General features: G+C 39.7%; 5 protein-coding genes across 7 annotated transcripts; 1 reads left to right on the top strand and 4 right to left on the bottom strand.

Moving 5' to 3' along the window:
- Positions 1-18: 18 nt before the first annotated feature.
- On the bottom strand, positions 19-3,202 carry LOC141823486 (putative sugar phosphate/phosphate translocator At3g11320). Its single transcript, XM_074710770.1, has 4 exons — positions 2,523-3,202; positions 1,736-1,839; positions 1,427-1,655; positions 19-480 (listed from the first exon to the last, which is right to left on the bottom strand). The coding sequence occupies exons 1-4, from the start codon at positions 3,006-3,008 to the stop codon at positions 328-330; spliced, it is 972 nt and encodes a 323-aa protein (XP_074566871.1). The 5' UTR covers positions 3,009-3,202; the 3' UTR covers positions 19-327.
- A 1,104-nt stretch (positions 3,203-4,306) lies between these two features.
- LOC141823140 (uncharacterized) lies at positions 4,307-5,944 on the bottom strand. The gene is made up of 3 exons (XM_074710403.1): positions 5,721-5,944; positions 4,833-5,541; positions 4,307-4,713 (listed from the first exon to the last, which is right to left on the bottom strand). The coding sequence occupies exons 1-3, from the start codon at positions 5,942-5,944 to the stop codon at positions 4,432-4,434; spliced, it is 1,215 nt and encodes a 404-aa protein (XP_074566504.1). The 3' UTR covers positions 4,307-4,431.
- Positions 5,945-7,453: 1,509 nt separating this feature from the next.
- On the top strand, positions 7,454-10,901 carry LOC141823978 (beta-1,4-xylosyltransferase IRX9-like). The gene is made up of 4 exons (XM_074711193.1): positions 7,454-7,645; positions 7,734-8,473; positions 9,699-9,957; positions 10,537-10,901. Exons 2-4 carry the CDS (start codon positions 7,776-7,778, stop codon positions 10,687-10,689), a joined length of 1,110 nt encoding a protein of 369 aa, XP_074567294.1. The 5' UTR covers positions 7,454-7,645; positions 7,734-7,775; the 3' UTR covers positions 10,690-10,901.
- A 3,753-nt stretch (positions 10,902-14,654) lies between these two features.
- On the bottom strand, positions 14,655-18,209 carry LOC141825723 (putative disease resistance protein RGA1). Its single transcript, XM_074713109.1, has one exon. It carries the CDS (start codon positions 18,207-18,209, stop codon positions 14,781-14,783), a length of 3,429 nt encoding a protein of 1,142 aa, XP_074569210.1. The 3' UTR covers positions 14,655-14,780.
- Positions 18,210-19,843: 1,634 nt separating this feature from the next.
- Positions 19,844-26,082, bottom strand: LOC141824830 (uncharacterized). 3 transcript variants are annotated; one of them, XR_012601462.1, is made up of 9 exons: positions 24,855-26,082; positions 24,423-24,748; positions 23,626-23,810; positions 23,363-23,533; positions 22,349-22,549; positions 21,575-21,826; positions 20,997-21,491; positions 20,542-20,672; positions 19,844-20,237 (listed from the first exon to the last, which is right to left on the bottom strand). XR_012601462.1 is itself a non-coding variant. In XM_074712162.1 (7 exons), exons 1-7 carry the CDS (start codon positions 26,015-26,017, stop codon positions 21,054-21,056), a joined length of 2,736 nt encoding a protein of 911 aa, XP_074568263.1. In that variant the 5' UTR covers positions 26,018-26,082; the 3' UTR covers positions 20,907-21,053. The 3 variants fall into 3 exon arrangements, 1 of the variants encoding a protein (XP_074568263.1); XR_012601463.1 differs by having other exon boundaries at positions 20,542-20,658; XM_074712162.1 differs by lacking the exons at positions 19,844-20,237; positions 20,542-20,672 and having other exon boundaries at positions 20,907-21,491.
- Positions 26,083-27,105: the final 1,023 nt, after the last annotated feature.

Here is a 27,105-nt window from a genome sequence, read left to right as displayed (position 1 = left end):
TAGTTTAGATCGGTGGTATGATCGCATTGGAATTTATAATAGATTGAGGAATACTCTTACAAAGAATTTAGACTGTATAATTGTTTGTGTATAACAAGATAATGAAGGCCCAGATGCTTACCGACTTAATGTAAAGTGTAAATGGTGCATCTAACAAACAAATTCTCTTCCTCTGAGCACACTATTTGGCTAACTAATGGTACAGAGAGACTTCAATTATATTAATTCCCTAAGTTGATAGGGCGTTTTATGAGGCTATTGGCACCCAGTACCTTATGAGGCATAAGTACTGGTGACTGAGTGAGGATAGGCTAGTGGCTTCTGGGATTAACTTCCCTTGTTACGCTTCTTCGACTCGCTGTAGAGAATTACACCGATGACAGTCAACGAGTAACCAGCCATTCCTGTAACAGAGACTGGGTTCCTGAATATTAAGATTGAGATGACCACAGCGACAGCTCCCTTTGCGTTTCCGAGAACCTTAACAGGAAAAAAAAAAATGCAACAACATTATTATGCAACTCAGAACCCTGTTGAAATTATAGTTGTGACGATGCATCACGGTTATTCAATCTATGCTGATTACATTTCAGCCAAATCAGACAAATACGCTAATATAATTTGTGATGGCTGTAACAAAACTAAATGTATCATTAAGGCAAATACAGTATAATCACTCTTATTGCCTCGCAATACATTGGATTTTTGTGACATTTATACTACCTCAAAACAAGTCTCCTATCCCAGCTAAATGTGTATTGCTAGATGTCAGGTGATTACTCAATTTTTTAGCCTGCACGTTTGGCTCATTGGCTCAGAATCAATTATAACTAATAAAATGATCAATCTGGATTTTTGAAGTTTCCAAAGAAATAGGTTAAACATTAATATTATCTTGCTTCAGTTGGTAAATCAATAAAAATTGCCACATTAACCTCTCTTGACTGATCCAATTGGTAGGCATTCGAATTAATTTACTTTGATTACTTATATTGGTACTATTCTAACATAAATTTGTAAATAATAACAGAAAAAACACCATATATAAGATTTACTAAAGTAGCAACTATAAAAATTGATTGAAAAGTCACCCGTCTAAAAATTTGAGACGATTTAGATATATTATCATCAATATCATAACGCCAGAATTGTCCCAAATATTTGGCGTCCGTTACATAAATTGTCTCCACTTTGAGATTATACAAGGCTATATCCCTACAACATACTAATTTGTTGAAACCGATCAAATCAACTTTAATTGCAATGACTAACTTTAGTCTCCCCTATACCCCATAGGCACTTACACATTCCACTCTAATCAAACTATATTTTCTAGCTATACAATACATTATATGAATAAATAATTTAATTTTCATGAACTGAGTATGAAATACAGTAAGCACCAAAATACTCAAACAAAGCGTACCTGAAGGGTCAAAGCACTTGTATGTTTGGTGACCAAGAAATTGGTCAAGTTCACAAAGTAGGCCAAAGAAGAGTTGAACAAGAGATACCATATAATCTTGAAGTCTTGTCTAGCAAGTGCCAATGTTATACCAATCACATTTTCCTCCATTATAATTGTTGCAGGAAGTAGAAAAACAACAGCGATTGGAGCCATGTATAGAAGGAGATTCATAGAGTTTAACTTCTCCCTGAACAAGAGAAGAAGCAAATGGTTAAGGACATATCCCTTTTTTTTTGTTCTAAATTTTCAAGGGAATTGATCACTCACCCTTCAGAGGACATCAAAATTCCCTGCAATACTGACTTAAGTGCTCTAGCAGCAGTAGCTCCAATACACATAATAAAACCAAACAAATGAAAGCTTGGCTCCCCCTACAACGTTGAACATAGAAGTGTCAACATTGACATCCACACACATGTTTAAGATAACTTTTGCGCCTAAAAGTCCTATTAGAATACAGAATAAAATTCAAAGCATAACAAAGCACCTTTCAATCACAGAGACAGTCAACTTTGAACAGCAAAACGTAGGCAACCAAATAATACATGGTCATGCAACAACAACATAGTAGGGCCAGAACAAACTATTCTATCAATATGCAAGTCTACTAGTCAACCATGTGAGAAATAGTCAGATGACAACATTGTAACAACTATTTGACAGAGGAAGCCAAATCAAGGAACTAAAAGAAGAGAAATGAACTAAGCAAAGAAACGATCAACCATTAACTTATCAAGCGCCTATAGGACATTCGAAAATGAACTAAATCACTCTTACAAGGAGGTGACTCATGCATCAAATTCAAAATCTAAATTCTAACACAGACATGCCAGATTTGCTCATAATTGATATGAGCAATGATTTGTAAGATCTTAAGCATCTGCTAGCAGACATGTTATCTAGAAAAACATGAATGAAGAATACCTGGGGGCCGTGGGCATCTCTCAGATGAATTACAAGTATTATCGTGTATATGCAAAATATCTTGTGTGCATCTATATGCGTATAGATTTGCTATAAAATTGAACTGATAGCAAGGAAACAAAAAAATCACCCCGCTTGCGATAATGACACCGGTAACCACGGGCACGAGGGTAATGTAGGTTAACCACGACTCCCGCCGGAGGGTCATAAGGTAAGCGAAGATGGCGGTGAAGAAAGGCGTGGTGGCGCCGACGGCCTGGTTGAACGAGACGGGAAGGTACCGGAGCGACACGTTCCCGCTGACCACCGAGCCGCAGAAGACAAGGCTGAGGGCAGCGATCTTGAGGAACTGGACGCGCGACCGTATGGTCTGCATCGGCACGATCTTGAGCCACGCGATGGCGACGTAGCTGAGGAGGGAACAGGCCGTCATGTGGCACATGGTGAGGAAGATCGGGTACTTGAAGCCATAGTTGCTGAGCAGGTACTTGTTGAGGAGGAGCACTCCGATGTTGGAGGAGTACCACGCGGTGACGAGCCCGACGGTGAAGAACCGTCCGTTCGCCAGCGCCGGCGACATCGCCGCCGCCGCCGCCGCTGCCGCCTTACCGCTCATCGCCTCCGGATCTACGCGGGGATGCGCAGATCGAGGGAGCGGGGACCGAAGTCCTCGGATCAGATCGCTCGTCGCTCGATCCCCGCCTATGCTCCTGGAGCGAGAAAAACCGATGATCCGATCGGATCTGGGACGCAGAAGGATGGAAAAAACAAAAAAAGAGAGGAAGGAATGGATATCGGAGAATGGAGCAGAACACGAGGTGGAGAGGGAATGCCTTGTAGCTCCCAATTTTAGCTCCCAATTTTATTACAGAGGGCGAAGGGTCAAAAGACAAAAGGACCACTACTTTACCCACTTTACATATTAAACCTTGAAAATTATTGTTTTTACCACTGGAACTCTTTTGCTCATCGAGCCAACTAATGAAATAATGGAGAAGAATTTTATCAGCCGCCGGCACGATGCGGTGGTAAAGCGAGGCTCATTCTCATGTATGTAGTGACGGTTCAAACAAAAATGTCCACGGAATTCAAATCACCAATGAAGTTGGGTCTTCTTTATCGTCTATCTGTGCTTTTCAAATTTATTTGATAGGCAATTCGTGAGATAGTTCATCTTTAAAAATTAATCGGATTACAAAATTACATAATTGGATGTTTTTAAAAAAATTATCATACTTACTCTTAATGACCAACTAGACAATTAAACAACAATTAGTGCGTTACATGTGATATTAGATTAATTAAATGGATTATATTTATTCCAAATATATATTAATATAAATCCATGTGAACCAAATCATTGACTGTTTCATATGTGAATTAGGAAGCAGCTACGTAGGAAAGTGGGCTTTTACGCACGCCGACGTCTAACGCGTCGCAGTGTTTTAGATATCGGACCGGTCGATTTTGCTTGGTTCGTTTCCGGTTGGTTCCCATTGAACCGACGAATCAAAGACAAGTTCCTTACTGACAAATAACATTATTTAATATTCTTTTATCGATTTATATTAATTTGTTAAAAAATAACATTAATTTTTTATTTATTTTTATTTGAACCGACGAAGTAATTTCTGGCTTTAGTCAAGTGGCTACCTAACAACTTGTTTGTTGTCAATCATAGTTCACACGTTGTACTCGTTTAAGTGCAAACAGAGGAGAGTGGGCTGCTTCCACGAAGACAAGTGGCGTAGTCTTTAAACGGACAAATACACCAGTCATCGTGCCAGCTGGCAAATTTGTTTTCCACGCCGCTAGGGAATATTTTATTTATGAATGAATAAAAAATAAATAAGCGTTTAATTGAGATTAATCGATATATTTATATATATATAATCTCATCCGACTAATTTTTAATTTATCTGACATGTCCATCTCCAGAATAATAATAACTTTCCCTACGTATAAAATTCACAATTCTTTATGAACGGAAATCCAAATTGCAAAAGTTGACAGGAGGCAAGATTTGCAACCGCCCAACATCACAAGAAGGTATATCCGTGATCCAACCCCAGCATCTTCCTCGTCTTCTTCAAGAATAACTCTCTGTTCTTGATCAACCCTGGGAGGAACCCTGTCATGGTCGTGAACGGCAGCTGCGCCACCGCGTCCTTCTTCCCCAACGACACCATCGCGATCGACATGGATGGCCTGTACTTCCCCAGCTTCGCTTCCTTCCCCCCGTTCGCCTCCTTTAGCAGCGCTTTCAAGTTCTTCGACACGATCATCGCGTGCCTCTGCGCCAACACCCCCTGTTTTCGCTCCTGTCCAGCACATAAACTTGAGTCAAACAACTAAAATTGATAGATTTAGATCAAAATTTTCAACTTTTCGAAGAAAAAAGGGGTAATTTTATCTTGTCTACGCCATGACCGGTGCTTACCGGAACGTCGATGATGTCGCCGATGGCGAAGACGTTGTTGAAGCCCTTGACTCGTAGGTGCTCGTCCACCATGAGCTGCCCGTACTTGTCCAAGCAGTCTTTCACCACCGACTCCTTGAGCCACGCCGAGCCCAGCGGCCTTCTCACGCAGAGGTAGTGCACGTCGGCGGCGATCGCCTCTCCTGCCGACGTGATGTAGACCCCTTTGTCCGCCTGCAACGTGTCCAAATCGATGGTCTGCTCCAAGAGCACGTCCACATTCTTGGATCGCAACCATTCCAGCGCCTTGCTGCCGGCCTTAGAGCCTATGAACCCCAGCAGCCTCGGTCCGCTGTGGACCAGCGTCACCTTCTTCTCCGGGTAGGAGGCCGCGATGTCGGAGGCGAGCTCGACGCCGCTCGGCCCGCCGCCAATGATGAGAACGGAGCTCGAGTACTTCATCTTGGCGTGGGCCTCTCTGAACTTGTCGATTCGTTCCCTACGGCTCTGCGGCCAGGAGACGGAGTGGCCGGTGGCGATGACGAGGTAGTCGTAGGGGAACTGGCGGCCGTCGGAGGTGATAACTTCTGTGTCGGTGATGTCGACGGCGGAGCCGACGACGACCTTGGCGTTGACAAGGTAGTCGACGTGGTTGACGACGGCCTTGTCGGCGAACGCGGGGTCCACCATCGACCGCATGGTGGCCCATGATATCTCGAAGTACTCCTTCCTGTTTAATAAACAATTCGCATTTCAAGCACGAGAAGGTTACATGGATAAAGACGTCGTCGTCGTCTCCAACTTGTTTTCTCAATCGAATCAAACGCACGGATGAAATCTCTGATATCAACATCCAAAGATCGACGCTTCATGCAGAAAGAAAAACAAGAGCGCGTTACGAGTACGTACTGGTCGATGAGGACGACGTCGGCGAGGAACTGGAGCGACTTGGCGACGAGGGAGCCGGCGATGCCGCCGCCGACAATGACAACGCGCTTCCAGCAGGCGGAAGAAGCGGTGGAGGTGGAGGAGGAGGAGGAGCGGCCACTGCCGCTGCTGGAGATGACCCATTGCGGGTAGATGCCAATGTCGCTGGTGGAGCGGATGTGCGGCGACAGCAGGTTTCCCTCCATCTCTCGCTGTGGCAGCGACTGGTGAGACGAGAGCAAGCGGAGGGGCGTGCGCGAGAGGAGAAGGAGCGCGCGCGAAGGGGGCAAGAGATCGCGAGAAATCTATAAATGTGTCGTCGATGGATTAACGGGGGCGCTTCGCTGTGGGCCTGAAAATAGCGATAAAAGAGGCAAATGTTGGCCGTATATGTTTTTACCGGAAATAGAAGGTTCTCGCGAGTCTGGTTTATAATTAGGGCGCGGACTGGTTGAACATTGCAGCAAATTTTTCTACAGTAATTAAATTGATGATAATTTTCTCCAACCCGAATAAAAAAGACACGAAGGAATTTTTTAAATTCAATTAAATAATTAAATATGAAAAAATTTAAATTAGGATACATAGACGAATCTAATAAAATTACTCATACTTAACTTACAATACTCAATTAAATAATATATCCTAACTTTATTATATTTTTATTAAATTATATATATAATATTATATTAATTTTAATATACTTTTATTAAAAATAATAAATTAGATGGAAAAAATTATTATCATAGAATATATCTAATCCATTATCATCCCTAATCATTACACTTATTTACTACTCTAATATATAATAAAATTAGCTAAATGATTATTTGAAAGCTCCTTTAATAGAAATTATTATTATTATTGAGTAAAAGGTTGGTCAATCAAGTCTGCACGCTAATTCAATTCACGTGCCTATTTGTTTTTATCTAGATTTTTAATTCGAAAATTTTTCATTGCCCATTAAAATAAATTAAAGAAATATTCATGTTGAAGGTCATATCTTCACAATCGATTCATCACTATAAAACGTTATATTCCATCAAGTATTAAAATTGTGAATCACAATAAGATCGTTTTATCACATGGTAACTCGATTCATTCACGTAACTATACTTTATACTATTTCTCATCATTTTTTTTTTGCTAAATAAAAAATATGTATGTTCTAATAAAAAATTAAATTATGTCAATTTAAAGAATCCATCAATCATCCTGCACCGTATCCCGTAGGGCAATTAACGTGCCTAATTCGGTTGTGGACGCAGTGGAATCACAGTATCGCATCATGGACCAGGCGGCTACGCTATTGGCATTTAGTTCAGATACCAACATCCACAAATTGCGGCAGCTGGCATGACAGGGACAAAATTTAATTTAATTATGCATATTGAAGTTTGTAAATAAGTTAGAATGATTGGAATTGACAACGTAAAAGATACTTTGCTAATGTAATTGAAGATCCCAGAGACGTAAAATATCATGTTCCATGTTAATTTCGTTGTCACAGTTCTATTTTCAACGTCGATACAAGTTAACAGTTGAACAAGCTTTGACACGATCATGGAAAACAGTTCAGTTAGAGAAGAGAAGTCGAAGTCTGCGTCATCCCGTCGTATTCCTCATCCACCAGCAAACATGCCCAATTGCTGTACTTTGACCTGCCTTCGTTGATGTTCGCATACCAAATTTCGTCGGGAATCAAGCCCCTCCTTTACTTGCCTCACCCCCTCACCTCCTCCATGGTCAAGCCAAACCATTAGGTGGTGGGTTTCTCCACTCCAAGGCCATCGATGCCACGAGCCCCTCCCTCCTCTTTCTTTGGCTTCAAGCAACTTTGAGCTTCTGAGGCATTCGCGCGGTAGGCTTGGCATTCATTCTCTCTCAGACATTCCGTCGAGCACCTGGTCGGTAGCTCTGTCTTAGCGCTGTGTTTGTTTCCGGCCTTTGTGGTGGTTTTTATTGTTTTATTGTGTTTGTCGGTGGGATTTGTAGAATTGATTCGGGTTCTCCGTCCGCGCGTCTTCGGCGAGGGAGATGGGCTCGCTGGATCGATCTAAGAAGAGGATCCAGCTTTGGAAGAAGGCGCTCCTCCATTTCGCGCTCTGCTTCGTCACCGGATTCTTCACTGGCTTCGCGCCGCCGAGCGCAGCTAATATCTTCTCCGTCGGCGCCGCCGAGCGCCCGCCCGTTGTCGTCGTCGTCCCGGCTGCCCCCTTGAAGGCCTCGGGTCAGGTTGTCGAGCCTGCCGGGTCGACCGCCAACAGGTCCCTCTCTGAGATCTCCAGATCTGTGCCTGTTCCCGCCGACAACGACGTCGACCCGCCGCCGCCCCACGAGGGGAGCGGCGCCCGCGGGGCAACCGCGGTGGCGCCTCCACCGCGCGAGCGGCTGTTGATCCTGGTCACGACGACGCGACGCGATGACCGGTTCCAAGGTGCGTTCTTGCGGCGGCTGGCGCACACCCTACGACTGGTGCCGCCGCCGCTGCTGTGGATCGTCGTTCAGGCGAGCGAGGATGCTGGTGCCACAGCAGCTATGCTGCGGAACACCGGTGTCATGTACAGGCACTTGACCTTTAAGGAGAACTTTACCGACCCGGAGGCTGAGGCCGACCACCAGCGGAACGTCGCCCTCAGTCACGTCGAGTACCACCGACTCACTGGGATCATTCACTTCGCTGCCGCTTCCAACGTCTACGACCTACAATTCTTCGAGGAGATAAGGCATATCGAGTACGCCCGTTTTGCCTTCTTTTTTTCTCCTGCCATCTGTTTTCGAAATTAAAAGTTTCAATCAATATAGCATCTCTGCAACTCCAATCCTTATCCAATTCATAGAGATTTCCCATCTCCGTCACTTTGCAAAGGAAAGTGAAAAGGCAAAAGTCTTGCTCCTTTCCACAGTCTTTGACCTTTTTCAACCGAAAATCGATTTTTTTGCCCTTTCGTCTCTTAATTGAATGGTTGGCCATGCAACATTGGAACATTGACATGATCTAAATAGGTAACTAACCAGATCTTCGAATTTGATGCTCTTCTCTGTTTTTATTTTCTTTCATCTTTTTCTCTTCGAGGCGTTAAGCTTGCAAATATGCCTCAAAATGTTTAATTTTCAGCGTGTGCAGTGTGCATCGCGAGTAAGGAAAAATATGCTCTCTTCGATTGATTATTAGGTGTAATACCTTTGCTTGGCCCTTTGCTGGTATTGAAATAAAGATTCTCAATCCTGGCTCTTAAAAAGATTTATTTTTTCTTCTCTCTTATAATAACAAGAAATTGCTGATCGGTTAATAGATCGGATGAATTTTGATCATTGAATTGTTCATAACCAATAAAAACAGATATTGTAGAATTAAAGATGCAAAAGTTGCCCCTACACTTTGCAAAGGTGATGCCGTTTCTATAAACTAATCAGTCCGTACCAAGAAAACCTTTTTCTTTTCAGCAGACCCGTACCTGTGTTTCTTGCCCCTCACTTCATGTCTTGCGCATGCATCTTTGTTGTACATTACCTGGTTTGCAAGCTACAGAACTTGTAGTTTTACCTGACATAAACATGGCTAATGTCTGTTCATTCCTCTACTTTTTAGGATCTTATTTGTTAATTACCGACATACACAAATTGGATCGTACCTTTTTCAGTGAATTTAATGTGTCAACTTAAGATCTCTGGTGTTTATTTATCTTCCCTGTCATTTTCGGTTCTATGTCGGCTCTCATGTAATTATTTTCAAACTCCAGTAGAGGTTGTGAAAAAACTCAATTATCCCAATTTAATATGCATATCGCATGGTCAAAGAGCGGTCACAGTTTTGCTACTGATGCCAAACTATTCTGATTATTCATTCATGCTACTTGACCATAGCATATAACACCAACTGTTGTACTGTGTTGTCCTATTTTCGCTTTCTCAAGCAACGACTTAAATATTGTTAATGCCTCTCATTCAAAATTCTAGGGTTTTTGGGGCTTGGCCAGTAGCAATGGTATCTACAAACAGGAAAAGGGTGGTCGTGGATGGTCCAGTTTGTAACTCATCAAAGGTACAAGAATGGATCTTGAAGGAGTTGAACAATGACAATAAGTTGCTGCTCAGTAGTACTGACAGGAGCCATAAACCCCCCAAAATAAATATTTCTGGCTTTGCATTCAATAGCTCAATATTGTGGGATCCTGAGAGGTGGGGGCGCCCTACTTCATTGCCTGACACATCACAGGTTTGCTTTCAGCATTTTCTTATTAAAACTATCAAACACTAAGTGACATAAAAGACTTCAAAGCAAATCTAACTTCTACTTGCCATTTTTGTGAACATAGTTTTCTTTTGAAGAATTTTTTTATCTTCAATCTTTGGTCTCGGTGAAATATATTTCTAATTCTACATGAACTCTTTCTTAAAATGAAATGTGAAGCATAATCAGTGATTAGCTAGTAAGATCATGTGTTAACTCATGCATTGCTTGTCTCTTTCATTTTTCTTTCGTTGTGACTTATCTATCAATTGTAGTGCAAGTGACACATGTATTAGATGCTTTCTTGATGTGAAATCTGGTGGCCTTAGGGTTATTTATTTATACTATAAGAAAGGTTATCAACCACCTAATTGGCAACAGTTGTTTCAATTATTAGCCCATGCAATATGTTTACCAGATGTTTCTCCCTCACCTAATTCTGATTGGCAACATGGTATTAATGCCCTAGTAGTAACTGGTGGTGGTTTGCCCATTCATTACCCACCACCACATTTTCTTTATAAAGCCTCTTCATTTAAGCCTTGTTGGCGATGGTGATTTCAGGATTCAATCAAGTTTGTGCATGAAGTCATTCTTGAAGATGAGACTAAGTTGAAGGGAATTCCTGCTGATTGCTCCAGGATCATGGTGTGGCACCTTAACATGCCAAGTATTCTTACCCTGCCTTTCCATTCTCAAAACCAAGGTAGAAGGTAGACAATGAGAGGATGAATGATTTATAGAAGTGTAAATGAGAGAAAGAAAAGAAAAGAAAATGTTACTTTCAATTCTTATTTAATATCTTTTGGGCAAGGCTAATTATAATTAGATACCCTCTCAAATCATAATTTTGGCTATTACACGGTTGGTGACTTATAATTGAGGCTGGTTAGCACGTACATATCTCTTGTCACCGATGCACTAAGCAAGGAGATGAACCAATTCTCTTAAGAACTCTTTTGTGATTCTGGTACGAAAATATACTCTTGCAATATTTGCTAGTCTCAAATTTGATGGTGAAATTTTTCAATAAATTATGTAGGGCATGATGCCTTTTTTTTGGTTGGAATAGCAAAGTAGGATTAAAAGGGCACTCCTTTCCCAATGGTCCCTCACGCAAGGTTTTATTGTTCAAGAATTGCCATTATGGTGTCCTCTTCTCTGTTTGTATCATAATTATGCTGGAGGACCACCTCTCTTTCAAGAACTGTCATAATGCCAAAGATATTGATTGCTCTGCATGCCTTACCTTTTTGTTTTAGCCAAAGTAGGGATGATTTACAGTTTACTACAAGGAAACTGTTTTTTAGTATTCTCTGGATCCGAAAAAATTCTTCTTAGTGGAGTGAAACTGTATCTTACAGCTTCTTACAAGGAAAGATCTGCCTGATAGATAGCATTTGCAGTCTTGTCTCAGCTTGTTTATGTATATTTCCAGGTCTTTTTGTCCTCAAAATTTTACCACACAGTTAAGTAACTAACCATGAGTGCGTGGGTAGTTAAGATGTTTTGACTATACTTTGGATACCTTCTATAGAGATCCCACTTGAATGCCTTCGACTGAGGTTTAACCACACCCTAACCATATAAGGTCACAAACATGGGTCCATGTTAAACCCTGGTCATCTAAGTATCACAAAGGAACAAGCAAAAGTGAAAACAAGTGACAGAAAACCCCAATTTTCTTTCATGTAGGTTTTCATACATGTGCAATAGCTAGCAATCTTTGACAAAGGTGGATTTTGAGCCCATGCTCTGGGTAGTGCTTACCAATTAAGCTAGTTGGCATCCTCATATATATAATAGTATTGATATAACAGGTGTAACTAGATCTGCTTCAGCTCTGTAACTTCATAATGCAAAATTCAAAGCTCGCCATCACTGACCAAGTGGAGATGATGATGATAAATGCAGATGCCATCTCTCCATACAATGAATGGATGAAGGCTTTTTGTGTATGTGTGTGTATCATTCAGTAATATCAGTGAGTCACCTTTCTTTGTTTGCTTATGCATTTATCCAAACAGTAATACAATGGAAAATGATCTGGTTAGGTGCTGTCATTTCCAGATGTATCCGATGGGTGAACTAAGGGGAGAGCCGAGCTCCTATAAGATTAGTCAGGCGAAACTTAGACACCATGCAAATTTCATGTACCAATTTGAGCAACATATTAATGATAATGAGATCTTTCAAACTTATCAATATGCTCTGAAACAATGTGTATAAGAATATAACAACAATAATATATTTTTATCACCAATATTAGAGGTCGCAATAGGTCAAGAGCTAGTGGACCTTTACAGATCATGAAAGTGTCGGTGAAACGATACTCTGCAATCAATTAAGGTGTTTTGACATGTTTATACAAAGAATTAAGTTTGCCTGTAACACCAATATGCGTATCAAGTGTCACAGGATTTAACAGTGTATTTGAAACTTGCCGAGCTTGTTAACTCGAAATGATAAGAAGAAAATCTCGTACAGATTAAATTTTTTTATTTCAAAAAAAAATAATCAATTAATATATTGAAACGATGAATATTACAAAGAAGCTATTATTCTCAAGTATCTTTATTTATTTTTTAACAAACTGTAAGTGAAAGTCTACCACAAAGCCTAGGAGTAAGTAGAAAGTTCAACATAATTATTAAATAAGTTCCACATTTAAATATAAAAGCCACAAATTCGATAATACAGAATATTCAAATGTCAAAACGACAAATTAATATGTCATAATATTTATTTAGCAAGTTCATACAAATACAGTGAAAATTAAAGAAATACACATCGATGAAACAATAAGTATTGTTCCCATAATAAGTGATTCGCCATAAGAACAAGCTGTCACTTGAATATTATTATCAGCAAACTCCAACAGATGCTTTTATCGCTTGTCTTATGCATAGAATGCCCTTGAAGAATCAGATCCTTGTTGTGATAATTAATTGAACCGTCCAGGTTCTCATCCCAATTTCAACCTTGCCTTCGTAAGTTAACCGTGTAAATTACATGCAATACAAGAGAAGAATATCAAAAATAATATTCTAAAATATATTGATTTAAAAAATATAAAAAAACTAAAAAGATAAATTCTAGACTCGCATCTTGGAAAAAAAGTAATATAAAATAAAATCTAAATTAATTTTAAATTTTAAAATAAATAAAAGAAAAAGTTAAAAGACAAAATTTAGAGTTTTGACTATCCAATTCGAGTGATCTGTATATCAAGGCATAGCACTGTAATCTAACCGTGGCAACGATGTCAGGAGGTCACGGATTAATTATCTTTCTTATCAATAATCTCAATCGTAGAGGTCGATGAACCCGTATATACGTTGGCTCTTTCTTATCGATGCTCCGACTAGTCTGCACCACGTCAAGGATGATTTGAGTCTCCCGCAGCGAGATACGTAGCTTATCCATGTCCTCCGTGAAACCCTGGCGCTCGGCAAACAGTCGGATGGCTTTGTTGCTGGCCTTATCGATCAAGGTCTGGATGAAGGCCTGCGCGAACCATCCCCCGACTGTTAGTGACACCGCCATTGATTGTAGAAGAGAGCAGCGACAGATCCTTGCCCTTCTTTCAGATCTGCAAGCCAAAAGAGCTGCAACAACAAAACAAAGCCAGCAATCATCAAGGACACAGGTCGTGTAGTAGATCGAACTACTGATCGATGGCAAAATATAAGGATTAATATAGCAAAGTACTATGTATAAGAGAGTTGATTACCTCCAAATAAAGTGGACCTAGTGGTGATGGTTGCTGCCTTTGAGTGGGCGATGCGATGCTTCAGAATAGTCTCCGGAAGCCAATATTGCAAAAAGGAAGTCGGAGTTCAAAGCAAAGTTCTGGGCGATGCTTCGGCACATGACGGACGGACACTTGAATTATTAAAAAAAATATTAATACAAAAACTATAAAACTCAATTAAAAATTTAGTTTAATACTGCATAGCTTTTAAATTGGTGATGAAAGATAGCTAATTAAGTTATTTTAATATACATGTGGAAACTCAAAACATTAAAGAAATTCATACCTCTAAAATGATAGGCTACATCAACGTACGACGCCACCAGGCAGCAACAGGCCCAACATTGGATCTAGAAAACACCAATTTATTAAAGGGGAAATAAAAAAAGGGTGCCTCAAATTTATTGAATTGTCAGATGACTATATTAAAAAAAAAAAAAAGTTAAAAAGGTGAGCAGCTCTTTAAAAAACAAAAAAAATGAAAAATCAAAAGGGCCCTTGACTGTTTTTCGATCTGTGGACCATAAAGGAGAAAGAAGGGAACATAATTAGGGAAATATTGGCATCTCACCGCTCGGTCTTCTCCTCGCTATCATCAAGATTCAAGTATTTGGCTTTATGCACAATTAGGGTTAACAGTATGCTTCCTAAAGATGGAGACACATAGATATCGAGCATGTTGAGAATCATTTGCCTTTTCTTGTATGTGTTGCTTTCTGTTAACACAAGTCTTATAAAAATTTTCTTTTCAGCCTAAGGGGAATATATAAAAACCTGGAATCACTATAAAGCTGACATTGAACTGCATCATATAAATTGCAATTAGAGACCCTCAAATAAAGAATGATCAGCAATGTAAATAATGCTAATTATCAAAGATCTAAAAAAAAAGAAGCAAAGACATTTAGGAGCTTTAGGACACAAAGAAGAAGAAAAAAATTGTCTCGCAAAGAAAAAGTTGATGAATCGTATATACGTGAAAAGAGAGACTATGATTCTTCCATCGCGAAGATTAACTAAAAATACGATACAAGGAATGCAAAATAAAAGCTCTCTATACATGAAAATAACAAGCGGCAAGGGTACTTACTCTCCTCATCTCCATGAACTTTTCTGACTGCTCCTTCAGCGTCGGATGAACATCGCCTGAGCAATAGACAAAATCTAGTGACACGGGAAACCCTGGCTCTGGCATCGCTTGAATCTGTGGACAGTCCGATATATATAGTTTTTTGAGAAAGGGAAGGCAATGCAGCAGCTCTGTCGGCAGAGATTGTAGTTTCTTGCAACCCAAGAAGCTTAGAGATGTAACAGCAGTGAGGCTTTGCATCAATATCTCCTCCTCAACTATCACCTCCTCAGAACATGATTCAATTTCAAGTTCTGTGATGAATGACAGTGAGTTTCTCAGAGGAAACATTTTAAGCAGAGCAGTGTTGTCCACGCATAATTTACGCAGAGATGACAAGCTCCCTGCTTGCTCATCTTCTACATCCAACTGAACCAGCTTAGGACATCCTACGATCTTCAATTCCTTGAGGGATTTAAGGAGTCCTAAGCACTCCATCCGTCTCAACTCATCACAGTTAGAGATGCACAAATATTGCAGTTTTACCAATTGTACAGGAGGAATAGACGTTATGTGTGGACAATGGCTTATTTTCAATCGAGTAACTAAACAAAGATTGTGCAAGCAGTCAGGCAAAAGTTCTGCATATTCGCCACAGTCGCTCAATTCCAATTCCTTGAGTGAGGGCGGTAAATGGGAGCCACCTTCCATGTTGCTATTTAATATGAGCTCGGGACAGTCTTCTATTGCCAATATTTCTAAGGAAGGAGGGAAGGGAGGTAATCTCTTTAGTTTGGGACAATCTCTGACACAAAGTTCACGCAGGCAGGGAAATAGATCTTTGCCCTCAGTCCAGGACCACTCTTCCAATGCCGGCAAATAGTATAACTCAAGCACTTCCAACTTTGGAAAACACTTGCCTTCAAATTCATGACTCAGTTGTTTCAAAGCAGGCATGTTCTCCAAGCGAAGTTCAATTAGATGCAAACGTTGACCAATAAATGGCAGAACGTCATCCCATCCCTTGCAGTCTTCTAATTCTAGTTTTTCCAAATTGGATAGAACTTTTGGCATCAACCAACTAGGCGACCTACCTCCATTGTACCCTCTAATTGTCAATATTTTGAGTGATTCGTGTGGCTGCAGACCTTCAATTACTTCCTCTTCCAACTTGGCATCCTTCTCATCATTCCATTTCAACTTCAATTCTTTTAGGTGGGCTTTGTTCTTTAACTCAGCCCGCTTTGCTTCTTTGCTATCAACAACATTCTCAAGATTGTGAATACAAAGTGTTCCATGAAGCTGTGTCATATCCTTTAGTTGTCCAAGCTTGAGTCCATCGTCCTTTCCAACACTAAATGTTGGCAATTCTTGAAGATTAGTTAGTCTCCGTACATCCTTTATCATCACCAAAAACTTTTCATCTGCATCAATGTGTCTCAAATTGACCAACTTACTCAATTCTTGTGGTATAGACTCTAGTTTATCACAATGTTTTACCTTCAGTGTTTGCAGATTATAAAGGTCGCATAATGAGTCGGGCAAAATTTTAATTGCAAAATTGAAGGATATATCAAGGTAACGGAGGTGAATCAATTTACCAATATGTTCAGATAACTCCTGCAGGCCACAATAACTTACATCCAGAACGCGAATGCTTCTTAGTTTTTCAAAGAGGCTATCGGGAGGTGAAGTTTTTGTCAACATCAAGGTGCGCAACTTGTCGTATCCAGAGAACTCCAACGGCAATTTTCCTTCTGCTACTCGTAGATGCCGAGTTGTGGAAAACAGCTTTGTTTGTCTGTTATTTTCAATCCTACATGTCTCTTCCGCAGAAATCATCTCAGCTAAATCATGTATAAGGTCATGCATCACAAATCCACCAAATTCGGATTTTTGAAAGAAAGACCTGTTAACAAACTCAAGAAAATAGTCGCTTCCAACATCTTCCATCCTCTTTGTGTTTTTATCTTCGATGAAGCCTTCGGCCATCCACATTCGAACCAACTCATCTTTATCGAATTCGTTGTCTTTAGGAAACAACGAGCAAAAAGCAAAACACTGCTTCAGATTTTCATTAAGATATTGATAACTTAAATGCAGGGCTGGCATAATTCCATCTTCATCTTGTTTTACTTTCCATATGTCGCTCTCCATTATGGTGGCCCAGTGTTGCCCGCACAAATCTGATTGCAGAACACTGCCAAGTGTCTTTGCAGCTAATGGTGAGCCCTTCAACTTGCGAGCGATCTTTCTACCAATGTCTTCAAGCTCTGGATAGTCTTCAGGGTTGAGTGTGCCAAATGAGCATTTCTTGAACAATTGCCAAAAGGTTTCTTCGTTTAAACCATGGAGCGAGATTGGTTCCACCAGGCTAACCATATTAGCAACTTTCATATCTCGAGTTGTAACAATGATTTTGCTACCGTGAGCTCCCACTTTGAGTAGTGCACAGAATTTCTCCCAGATACTCTTGTTATCGCTCCACACGTCGTCCAGAAAAAGCAGAAACTTCTTTTTCGCAATATGCTCATGGAGTATTTTTCGAAGAGGTTCCAACCCCATATTATCATATTGTTTTTGTGGAGTTACTGACTGTATTATAGATTTAGTGAGTCCCTGCACGGTGAAATTGTCAGACACACAGACCCAAATCTTGAGGTGAAAATGATCCTGAACTCTGTTGTCTTTGTGCACATACTGAGCTAGAGTAGTCTTTCCAGCGCCTCCTATTCCGACAATGGGCAAGACGGAGAAGGTATCGTTGACAAATCCGGATGCAGGTTCCACCTGATTAGCTGACCCCAACAACCAATCTACCACTTGATTCAGTTCTTTCTCTCTGCCAAACAATATGTCCGTCACCGGGGAAGAGCATGATTCTCTGGCCTGAAACTTCACCTCAGGTTGCTTCCCTCTATCATTTGGCGGTAACACTTTCATGATGTCCTTCGCACTATTAGCAATTCTCTCCAGCCTTCCTTGAATCTCCCTCACTCTAGCTCTTATATCATCTTCCTCCAAGGAATGAGAAGAACCAAAAAACAATTTTCTTGCAGAAGAAAAAATGTTTGGAAGGCCAGCACTGGAGCCACTTGCCTTGTCCTCTTCTTCGCCTTTGATCTTCTGCCTGAGGACATGGTATTGGAACTCATCTATCAAGTCTTCAGCATCATAAGCAGTATCCTTGAGTTCCTGCATCAATGTCTTCCACTCGGAGTTGTCGCTCCGACTAGTCTGCACCACGTCAAGGATGATTTGAGTCTCCCGCAGCGAGATGCGCAGCTTATCCATGTCCTCTGCGAAACCCTGGCGCTCGGCAAACAGTCGGATGGCTTTGTCGCTGGCCTTATCGATCAAGGTCTGGATGAAGGCCTGCGCGAACCATCCCCCCACTGTTAGTGACACCGCCATTTGATTGTAGAAGAGAGCAGCGGCAGATCCTTGCTCTTCTTTCAGATCTGCAAGCCAAAAGAGCTGCAAAAACAAAACAAAAACAGCACTCATCATTCATCAAGGACACACGTCATGTAGTAGATCTAACTATTGATCGATGGCAAAATATAAGGATTAATATAGCAAAGTAGCATGTATAAGAGATTTGATTACCTCCAAATAAAGTGGACCTAGAGGTGATCGTTGCTGCCTTTGAGTGGGCGATACGAGCTTCAGAATTACTCTCCGGAAGCAAATATTGCAAAAAGGAAGTCTGAAATCACAGCAAAGCTGCGCGATGCTTCGGCACCTGAGGGAAAGACCGTCCTGAGCCCCAGACGGACACTTGAATTATTTAAAAAAAAATTAATACAAAAAATATAAAACTAATGCTACTTGAAAACTCAATTAAAAAGTCAGTTTAATACTGCATAGCTTTTAAATTGGTGATTAAAGATATCTAATTAAGTTATATTAATATACATGTTTTGTGGAAGGATATATATATATATATATCCTAGGCTACATCAACTTACAACCCCACCCCACGAGATAGCACAAGGCCCAACATTGGATCTTGAAAACAATCACTCACACCAATTTATTAAAGGGGAAATAAAAAAAGGGCGCCTCAAATTTATTGAATTGTCAGATGACTAGATTTTTTTTTAAAAAAAAAAAGAAGTTAAAAAGGTGAGCATCTCTTTAAAAAAATCAAAAGGGCCCTTGACTGTATTTCGATCTGTGGACCATAAAGGAGAGAGAAGGGAACATAATTTAGGGAAATATTGGCATCTCACCATCAAGTATTTGGCTTTATCCATAATTAGGGTTAACAGTATGGTATGCTTCCATAATTAGGGTTAACAGTATGGAATGATTTTTCAGACTTTCCCACTATGCAACTGCTTAAATTCGTATCATCTAATCAACTGCATGAAATTGTACCAAACATATTACTTTTCTGATGCTTCTGATTTTTGTTTCTGAATGTGTAGGGTTTTTTTTCTTTCTTTAACACGAATAAAATTTCCAATGGCTTGTGTTATTCACACAGGATAAATCCTTATTGGAAGAACTGAGTTTTCGGGAGTTCTGGGAGAAGGATGTTGCCGAAGCTGTTAGTCAAGGAGATGCAAAGCCATTCAAGGCTACAAGTATCAAATTGGGGTTTCAGTTTAGCTGACATTCAAGTGCAAAACCATTCAGTTTAGCTGTGCTCACACACACTGTCAAAAGCAAAGACCGTACCTGTAGAATCATATCCGATTCAACTCGTCGTTGAACAACCTAGGAGACATGTGCTTCTATTCTCATAATTTCAGACCACAGTGAAACTTCATTTCACTCATCTGTTAGATATCTATTCTCCCTGTTTGGAGATCCTCAAGGCCCTCTAACCAATGAATTGGAGATGGATGAATCAGTGACCGAAGATTACATGAAAGAAACAACATGGAATAACTCTACTGAACAAGAGTAGAAAATGAGTGCCAGGGTTTTGTCGCTTCCCAACATGGAATAACTGAATATCTAAATTATAAATATAAATAAATAAATAACACTACTATATGCAAAACAATAATACAAACTCATAGTAGTAGTTCTTGTAGTGACAAAACAAGGTCCCGCTCTGTAATTTATGCACCTAATAAATAGCACCAGCATTTACCTAATATTCTCCGAATACAGTACCAAAACTATAAAAATAAAATACTAACAATCGCCACCAATTCCCAAATACAGTAGTAAAAACTACCAAAAATACTAGCCATCAGTGCCAGTTGCTAGATGTTATTCTACTGTCACTTAAAATTATTTTTTAAAAATTGAAACTAATTAACATATACAACTTGCCGACAGGCAGATTCCCCTGATATTATTCAATGGAATTGTAAGCTCTTGGAAGGAATTCCTCGATCAAGCCAAGGAAGAAAAGCAGATCGATCTATGGAACAGGACTCAGCCAAGGAAGAAAAGCAGATCGATCCATGGAACAGCAGAGTCCTGCAGCACATCAGCATTTGAAAGAACAACTTTATAATTATTCCCTTAGATTTTTGGATAGACAGATAGTAACAATGGAGTAAAAAGATTCAGAAAGCATAATACCTAAATGTTCACTGTTATGTATTTAATAAAATAGCCTCTTAAGCAATTTTGCTTGATATGGATTAAGATAGATGAATGAATTGAATGACTATGACTTAAAACTAAATGATTATAACCAAAATATGTCTAAGTACCATGATCTCAAAAGCATCTATGTCATACACTGCCAAAAAAAGAAAAAAGAAAAAAAAAAACATACCTCACCCTATACTTGAGAATTTATGCTGAAGGTGAAAGCTCTCGAGCGTTCTCCCACTGTTCAACTAAGAGAACCAGGCATACAATATGATCATCACAAGGAGCAGGACTCATCGATCTGAATATGAATGACTGTGACAGTTAACCAAGAGAGAGATCACGCAGTACAATATCAATTTTTACACATGCATTGAAACAAAGTTAAAAGGATATGTATAAAATGCCTAAGAGATCATGTCAAGAAATTTCAGGTTAAGGTCAAAATCGTAGTACATGGACGGGCAGAGCAAACAGATAGTAGCAACACTCAGCAGTCATTGAAGAAAGTATTAGCACTTCATGCAAGGACAAGAGAGGACAGAGGTATATGATGTCTAGTGGACTGTTAAACCACCAAACAAGATAATGAAATAGACAACTTCGATTCAGGTAATGGCAACAATTGCAATAACTCACGAGATTTAGGAATTTCAGGAAATACAATCTGAAACCAGTAACATTTGTGATGTGGCATCATTGTTGCCGTTGCCTCTTGATTCGCTCAAGTGCTCCTAGATGAGGATTGTTTGTGTTATCTTTAGCATCAGCTTTGTGGTCAGCATCCAAGGCACGCTTGTTTGCCAAATCTCCAAACACAGAAGCAGGAACATCCTTCTGAGAAATTTCAATTTTCTCGTCATCTGAATCACTCTCCTCAGGTAACTCAATATCTTCGTTGTTTGCAGTCGATTGCCTAATACCATCTGACTGTGATTCAGACCCAGCACTGACAAAGCTCACTGTCCGGGTACCATCCTTAGAAGGTAAATTGCTAGTTGCAGGAGCCAACTGCCTTTCTAAAGCAGCCATTTCATCCTCTGGGACCCCTGCACGCTTCAGTGTGTCCACAGCTTCCTCCAAATTCATTTTTTGATCTTTTTGCATCAAGTACTCCGGCAGGATGACGTGTGTCTGTCAGAGACAAGTGTTAAGTCAGAAACCGTATAAGCTAAATATCAACCAGCTCAGCCTCAACAACAGAAGTTGGAAGTTACCTGGCTGTATCTCGCAGAAACACTACGACCTATACGAAGCATTTCCCTGAATGTGTCCTCATTACCGTGCTGAATCTCAAAATCTTTCCATTTTTTCCAGAAATCTGGATCTGAACGTGGATCTGCAAACTCTGATGCAAAAACATAGATGGCTCGTGCACGATCTATTTCTCCAAGGTTCTTTTCCAATTCAGCATACTTCAAGCACATTTTCTTGGCATCATTATCACGTAGACCAGATTCAATGGCTTGCTGAAGAAACAATATGAAGTTAAGCAAAGATGCAAATATATATATATATATATATATAGGTATTGAATAAGAAGACAGTACAAATTAAAAGATCTATTTTAAACACAACACAAAAATATCCTCAATTAACATTATCACATACTATAATATTAACATTATAATATAACCTATGTTAATTAGGTTAGTTAAGTATATCCAAGCTAAAGTGTAGGGATACCAAAAAATTTGAGCTGTAATAGGTAGGTTATCAACCAGCTCCTATATTGCACTGTTAGAAGTACCCTTGCTCGATAATGTGTTAGTTCTCAATCAAAGATATTACCTTTGGATTCAAAAATTATTCTGCATTTAGGAAGTCCTTAACTTATGAGCCATGAATTATTTATGCTCCTAGAAAGCAACAATGATAACAAAGCAAGAATTGACCAATATCTCAGATTGGATGCCTCAATTAACATCTGCAGATAAATCTTGTTAAGATTCAACAGGAAGAGACAAAAAAAGAAAAAAAGAAAAACCAACCTCATATATCTCCCTAGTTTTTGGAACACCAAATATTGAAGCTGCTCTAGCTATATAAATCTCATACATGCTCAATTTCTCACTGTCAGGGACAGTCTTCACCGCTTGATCATAGACCTTCATTGCACGCTTCGCAAGACCATATTCTTCCTCCAGTTTTGCATATTGAAGGAATATTGGCTTCACCTCATTTTCAGGTGCCTGACAATGACATAGAAACTCATTAATTAGCCTCTACTGTTAAGGCAATGGAACTATATTCATCCCCCCCCCCCCCCCCCCCCCCCCCCCCAAAGAATCAATACAGTCATACCAGTAGCTTAATCTGAAGAAGTTGATTCTAGTGGGGAAAAAAGTTTGTAAAGGGCTAATATTGGAGTAGACTGATATCACATGACTAAATATTAATCAAACATAATCAGTATCCAATTGTGAACTATGTTCTCATAGACAGTAAATGTAAAATGTTGGACTGAGCAAAGTTTCCTAAACTGAGTACTGCAATGAAGGAAAATAAAGCTGACGTAGAATAGTAGAACGATAGAGTTAATGACTTTGATGCATCATTCATATCAGGATTGTACTTTTTCTATTTGCCAGAGACAAAATGGAGAACTGATGTTTTGGAACCTCAATGGTTCAACCATCCAACAACTCCAAGCCCACACCCAAACACAGAATATATACTACATTAGTTGTTATAAGTAACTGAAAACAAACTAGCAAAGACTCGCTAATTGCAGCTTTACAAAAACAAATCATAAAACATGTAAAATCAGAGAACCGGAGTCAAAAGATGATTTCAAACCCAAGCCAAGAAACCAACATACTATTCATCCACTATCATCCTTTTAGAGCAATTGATAGAAAACATCCTGATTTAATTCATCATAAACAATGAGAGTTAATTAGCCAAACTAACATAAAACTTATTGATCTCATGTTGGCATATAACTAAACATGCACACGCGAAGTGAATCCATCAAAAGCCTACAGTTAAAACTTGGTCAATACCTGCTCAATAGCATGTTCAAACAACTCTCTTACACGCTCCAACTTTGTCTTTCCATATCTCTTAACAAACTTGGAGAGGTAGGTGACCCATATATCTTTAACATGTGGGTACTTAAATATCTTCACACCTCTCTCATAAACCTTGAATGCATCTTCAAAGTATTTGTTCTCCTGGAAGGTCAAAGAAAAACAAATTTGAGAATCAAAGAATTTTCATCAACAAGAAGCAAAACATCACACTGAGAATCTCACTTGTTTCTTACCTCAAGAAAGAATGCATAATTTAAGATAATTTGAGGAGTCGCTATTCGCAGATCAAGTATACGCTCATAAACTACTCGTGTCGACTCCAACGTCCCAAGGCTCTCCTCCAAATCCACATAAAAGCTCCACAACCTCAAGGATTTGTGTAGCTTCATCTGCACAGGCTCATTACCATCGGCAGCAACTGCAAAAAGACAATGTGTTGAAAACCAATTAGCATCCTTTTGGTTCATTTGTGGGCTAGCAATATTATCATGTTAAAATACAATCATGACACAGGTAGAAAACAACTTCAAAAATGAGCACAATGCTGATGGATCTTGTTTTAGCTTGATTTCTTAAGGTATCTTAGTCCAAGACAGATAAAGGTTTGTTTCCCAAGTTTCATCTAGATTCTAAAGTTATCTGGATTTGAAGATAAGTGATAAGCAATAAAAAAAAAAGGAGAAGAAAAACTTAATACCTTATCACAACAGTTTTGGTAGTGATAAAATTACACATTTTTACATATTTTCCAGCTTACATGGGATTATTAGATAATGATCCAATAACTTTAACTTCATCTGTTGATGTTGGCCCACTGGTGACCTGTCTCCATTAGGAATCTGTCATTACTAGGCTGATTGTCTCATGTAATTGCAAATTTTTGATAAGCATAATAAAATTATAATGTTTCCAACACAAATCCAAGCACAAGTGTTTCATGGTCTAGTAGGTAATGTAAATAAAGATAATTCTCCATTCTAACAGGACTATTATGGGACACAAAATGGCAAAAACTAAACAAATTTAGTACCTCTGCGTTTGACTTCAACCGAGGGCTCTGCAGTGGCCTTCCGCATTAGCTCAATGGCTGTTCCAAAGCCCTTGTGTCTCAGCTCCATTTCAGCATATTCACACCAGACAGTTGCTAGATGGTCCACTGCCTTGTAATTGACATTGACAGCCTTCTCAAAAATATCCCTGGCATTCTTGAGATCATTGTGGCTCTCATATAATCGGGCAAAGGCAACCCAAAGTGTGTGAGGCTTCCCCACTGCCTTCATCGGATCAATTGTTCTCACTGCCTCTATGTAAGTGAAAACCTGTTTTGCTGGATCATTCTCAAAAATTTTAACTCGCCTGTTCAACAAAAAAATAAATAAATAAAAAGATTCATGAAGCCAAATGCATTATTTGATCTAAATAATAATCAAAAGAAGAACAAATTGCTATATAGCCAACTTGCCTATGCCACTGTTCCACATTGTGAGGATTTTGTCGTAAGAGCACACTGTTAAGGAGCTCTGGCCGACGGGAGAGAAGATTCTCAAACCTCTCCATCCTTAAATCTGTATCATTGTCATCATTTAACCAAAATCCATGGAGGAACTTCTTGCTCAGCTTTGATAAAGCATCCTTCCTTTCATCTTCCTCCCCTTCCGCATCCTCATCCTCCTCCTCCTCAGCTGTCTCCATCTTTGCTTCAAGGGCGCTCTGTTCAAACTGTGCATAACTTTCAAAGACCACACTGAAATCCCTAACTGTTGTCACAGTCTGAATGCCCTCCTCAAAGATGTCCCTCGCCTTCTCATACAATCCCCTGCGGACATAGTAATCCGCAAGGGACGTCCATAGTCGCCCAACCTCATCCGTGTAACGCCGGATGCCACCGCGTATTATGGCGTCAACATTAAGGCCAGACACCTCAGTGGCATGGTGAGTGAGGATGTCGCAAAGTTCCAGCCACAGCTGATGTCGTGTCTTACCCTTGATGGAATGGAAGCTGTTGTCATTCAGTACACCAGCAAGACGCTCTGCGGCTTCCTGCCAGCGCTTTGAGGCTTTAAGAAAATTGATGAACTGTTCGATATGTGAAGGATCGAACAAGAGGTACCGGCGGAAGACGCGTAGGGAGGTCTCCACGGGAACACCGGGGAGGGAGACAAGGGTGAGGTAGGGCTCCCAGATGCGATCGTGCTGGGTGACAGGGAGGGAGCGGAAGGCACGATCGAACGTCCGACGAGCGCGGGTGAGGAGCCGCTGCTCGGAGAGGGAGGTGAGGTACATGAGCCAGATACGGGGCATCTTGTGCATCGTCACGAGCGCCCGCTCAAAGGTGTTGTTAAGAGACTCGAAGGCCGGGTCGTTGATGGGGCGGCCGCGGACGGCTTCGAGGCGCTCGCGGAGGTACGCATGCCACAGTTTGTAGCTTCCAGGTAAGGCCTTGAGCGCGCGTTCGTATATGACGGCACGTCGCCGGAAGGGCGAGGAGGCGCGAGCGATGAGGTAGCGCCACCATAGCTTCAGACCGAAGGGGTTGCGGAGGATCTCCTCCTCGTAGGGCAGATCTTCCTCTCCGGGGTACAGATCCGGCGAAATCCCAGTTGCAGAAGCCACCGCCACGGCCATCGCGATGCTTGGATGGAGTTTCCGATGTGGGCGGGCGTCGATATGAAAGAAACCTAAACCCTAGAACGCACAGTGACAAGGGAAAGGATGATACTAACGCTGGGACGGGGTGGGATGGGGGTGAGAAGCAAAGTATTTAAAATTATAAAAATATTTTTATTTTTAAAATAAATTTATAAGTGGAAAAAAATATGTATAACTTATTAAATCTCAATATAAAATTTATTACTAATATTTATGATTTAAATAAATAAAAATTTAAAAAAAATAATGATTAAACATACAATAAATATGCAAAATATAAAATCTATATATTTAGTATGATAAAAAATAAATCAATATTTTATATATATTTCTATTAAAATCTATTGACGTAAAAAATAAATGAAAAGATCGTATTTAACAAGAGAAATTTAAGAAATTTAAATTAAATAAAATATTTAAAAATTAATATTTTAAAATAGAGATAAAATTAGAAAAAAATAATATTTAGAGTTGTCTTTCCTTTTTTTCACTCCAAAATAGAGTGTAAAATTTTTTTTCGTGAATAAGAAAGGTTAAAAATTATCATTCCTTACCTTTTTCTCTTCTTCCCTCACTCTTTCCAAATAAGATTCAAAGTTCCTTCACTTTATTTACCTTTCCTTCTCCTTCCTTCACCTCCTTCCAAACAAAAATATAAGAGGACTATAAAACGATCACTTCGAATTGATTTGATTAATTAATATATTGTTTGTAAATTTTATAATGTCTAAGTATTTTCAACAAAAAATTACTAATAATTTATAATATAAATTTAATAATCTATATATATATATAGCCGACTTATATATATTCTATTCAATTTTAAAAGTAACTTTGTACCCATCATAAGAACGAAATCAAGGGTGATAGTTGTATATTGATAAATTTGATTCTTTTAGTTTGATCGACTTAGTTTAGATTCATGTATCTATTAGTTACGATGAGACAGACTTACTAAAGTAGATAAGAATCGAATCTCGATAAAATCAAGATAATATCCTCCCCATCGTGATCAATTGTAACTTCTCGATTTATCCCCTCACATATAATCGAAAGACTAACCG

The sequence above is a fragment of the Curcuma longa genome, chromosome 3 (genome assembly GCF_044706935.1).
Source record: "Curcuma longa cultivar G26 ecotype Majalengka, Jawa Barat chromosome 3, ITB_CL_G26_1.1, whole genome shotgun sequence".
NCBI lineage: Eukaryota > Viridiplantae > Streptophyta > Magnoliopsida > Zingiberales > Zingiberaceae > Curcuma > Curcuma longa.
The sequence above is the reverse complement of the archived record's forward strand: the minus strand, read 5'-3'. Positions and strand labels throughout refer to the sequence as shown.

Excerpts from the sequence above, each read along its gene's own strand:
- LOC141823486 (XM_074710770.1), bottom strand. The coding sequence starts at position 3,008 with ATGAGCGGTAAGGCGGCAGCGGCGGCGGCGGCGGCGATGTCGCCGGCG. Across the intron at positions 1,656-1,735 it reads ATTTTGATGTCCTCTGAAGG|GGAGAAGTTAAACTCTATGA; the intron begins GTGAGTGATCAA and ends TCTCTTGTTCAG. Across the intron at positions 481-1,426 it reads CAAGTGCTTTGACCCTTCAG|GTTCTCGGAAACGCAAAGGG; the intron begins GTACGCTTTGTT and ends TTTCCTGTTAAG.
- LOC141823140 (XM_074710403.1), bottom strand. The coding sequence starts at position 5,944 with ATGGAGGGAAACCTGCTGTCGCCGCACATCCGCTCCACCAGCGACATT. Across the intron at positions 5,542-5,720 it reads GACGTCGTCCTCATCGACCA|GAAGGAGTACTTCGAGATAT; the intron begins GTACGTACTCGT and ends TTTATTAAACAG. Across the intron at positions 4,714-4,832 it reads GCGACATCATCGACGTTCCG|GAGCGAAAACAGGGGGTGTT; the intron begins GTAAGCACCGGT and ends TGTGCTGGACAG.
- LOC141823978 (XM_074711193.1), top strand. The coding sequence starts at position 7,776 with ATGGGCTCGCTGGATCGATCTAAGAAGAGGATCCAGCTTTGGAAGAAG. Across the intron at positions 8,474-9,698 it reads GAGGAGATAAGGCATATCGA|GGTTTTTGGGGCTTGGCCAG; the intron begins GTACGCCCGTTT and ends TCAAAATTCTAG. Across the intron at positions 9,958-10,536 it reads CATTGCCTGACACATCACAG|GATTCAATCAAGTTTGTGCA; the intron begins GTTTGCTTTCAG and ends TGGTGATTTCAG.
- LOC141825723 (XM_074713109.1), bottom strand. The coding sequence starts at position 18,209 with ATGGCGGTGTCACTAACAGTGGGGGGATGGTTCGCGCAGGCCTTCATC.
- LOC141824830 (XM_074712162.1), bottom strand. The coding sequence starts at position 26,017 with ATGGCCGTGGCGGTGGCTTCTGCAACTGGGATTTCGCCGGATCTGTAC. Across the intron at positions 24,749-24,854 it reads AATGTGGAACAGTGGCATAG|GCGAGTTAAAATTTTTGAGA; the intron begins GCAAGTTGGCTA and ends TTTGTTGAACAG. Across the intron at positions 22,550-23,362 it reads TTGAACATGCTATTGAGCAG|GCACCTGAAAATGAGGTGAA; the intron begins GTATTGACCAAG and ends TGTCATTGTCAG.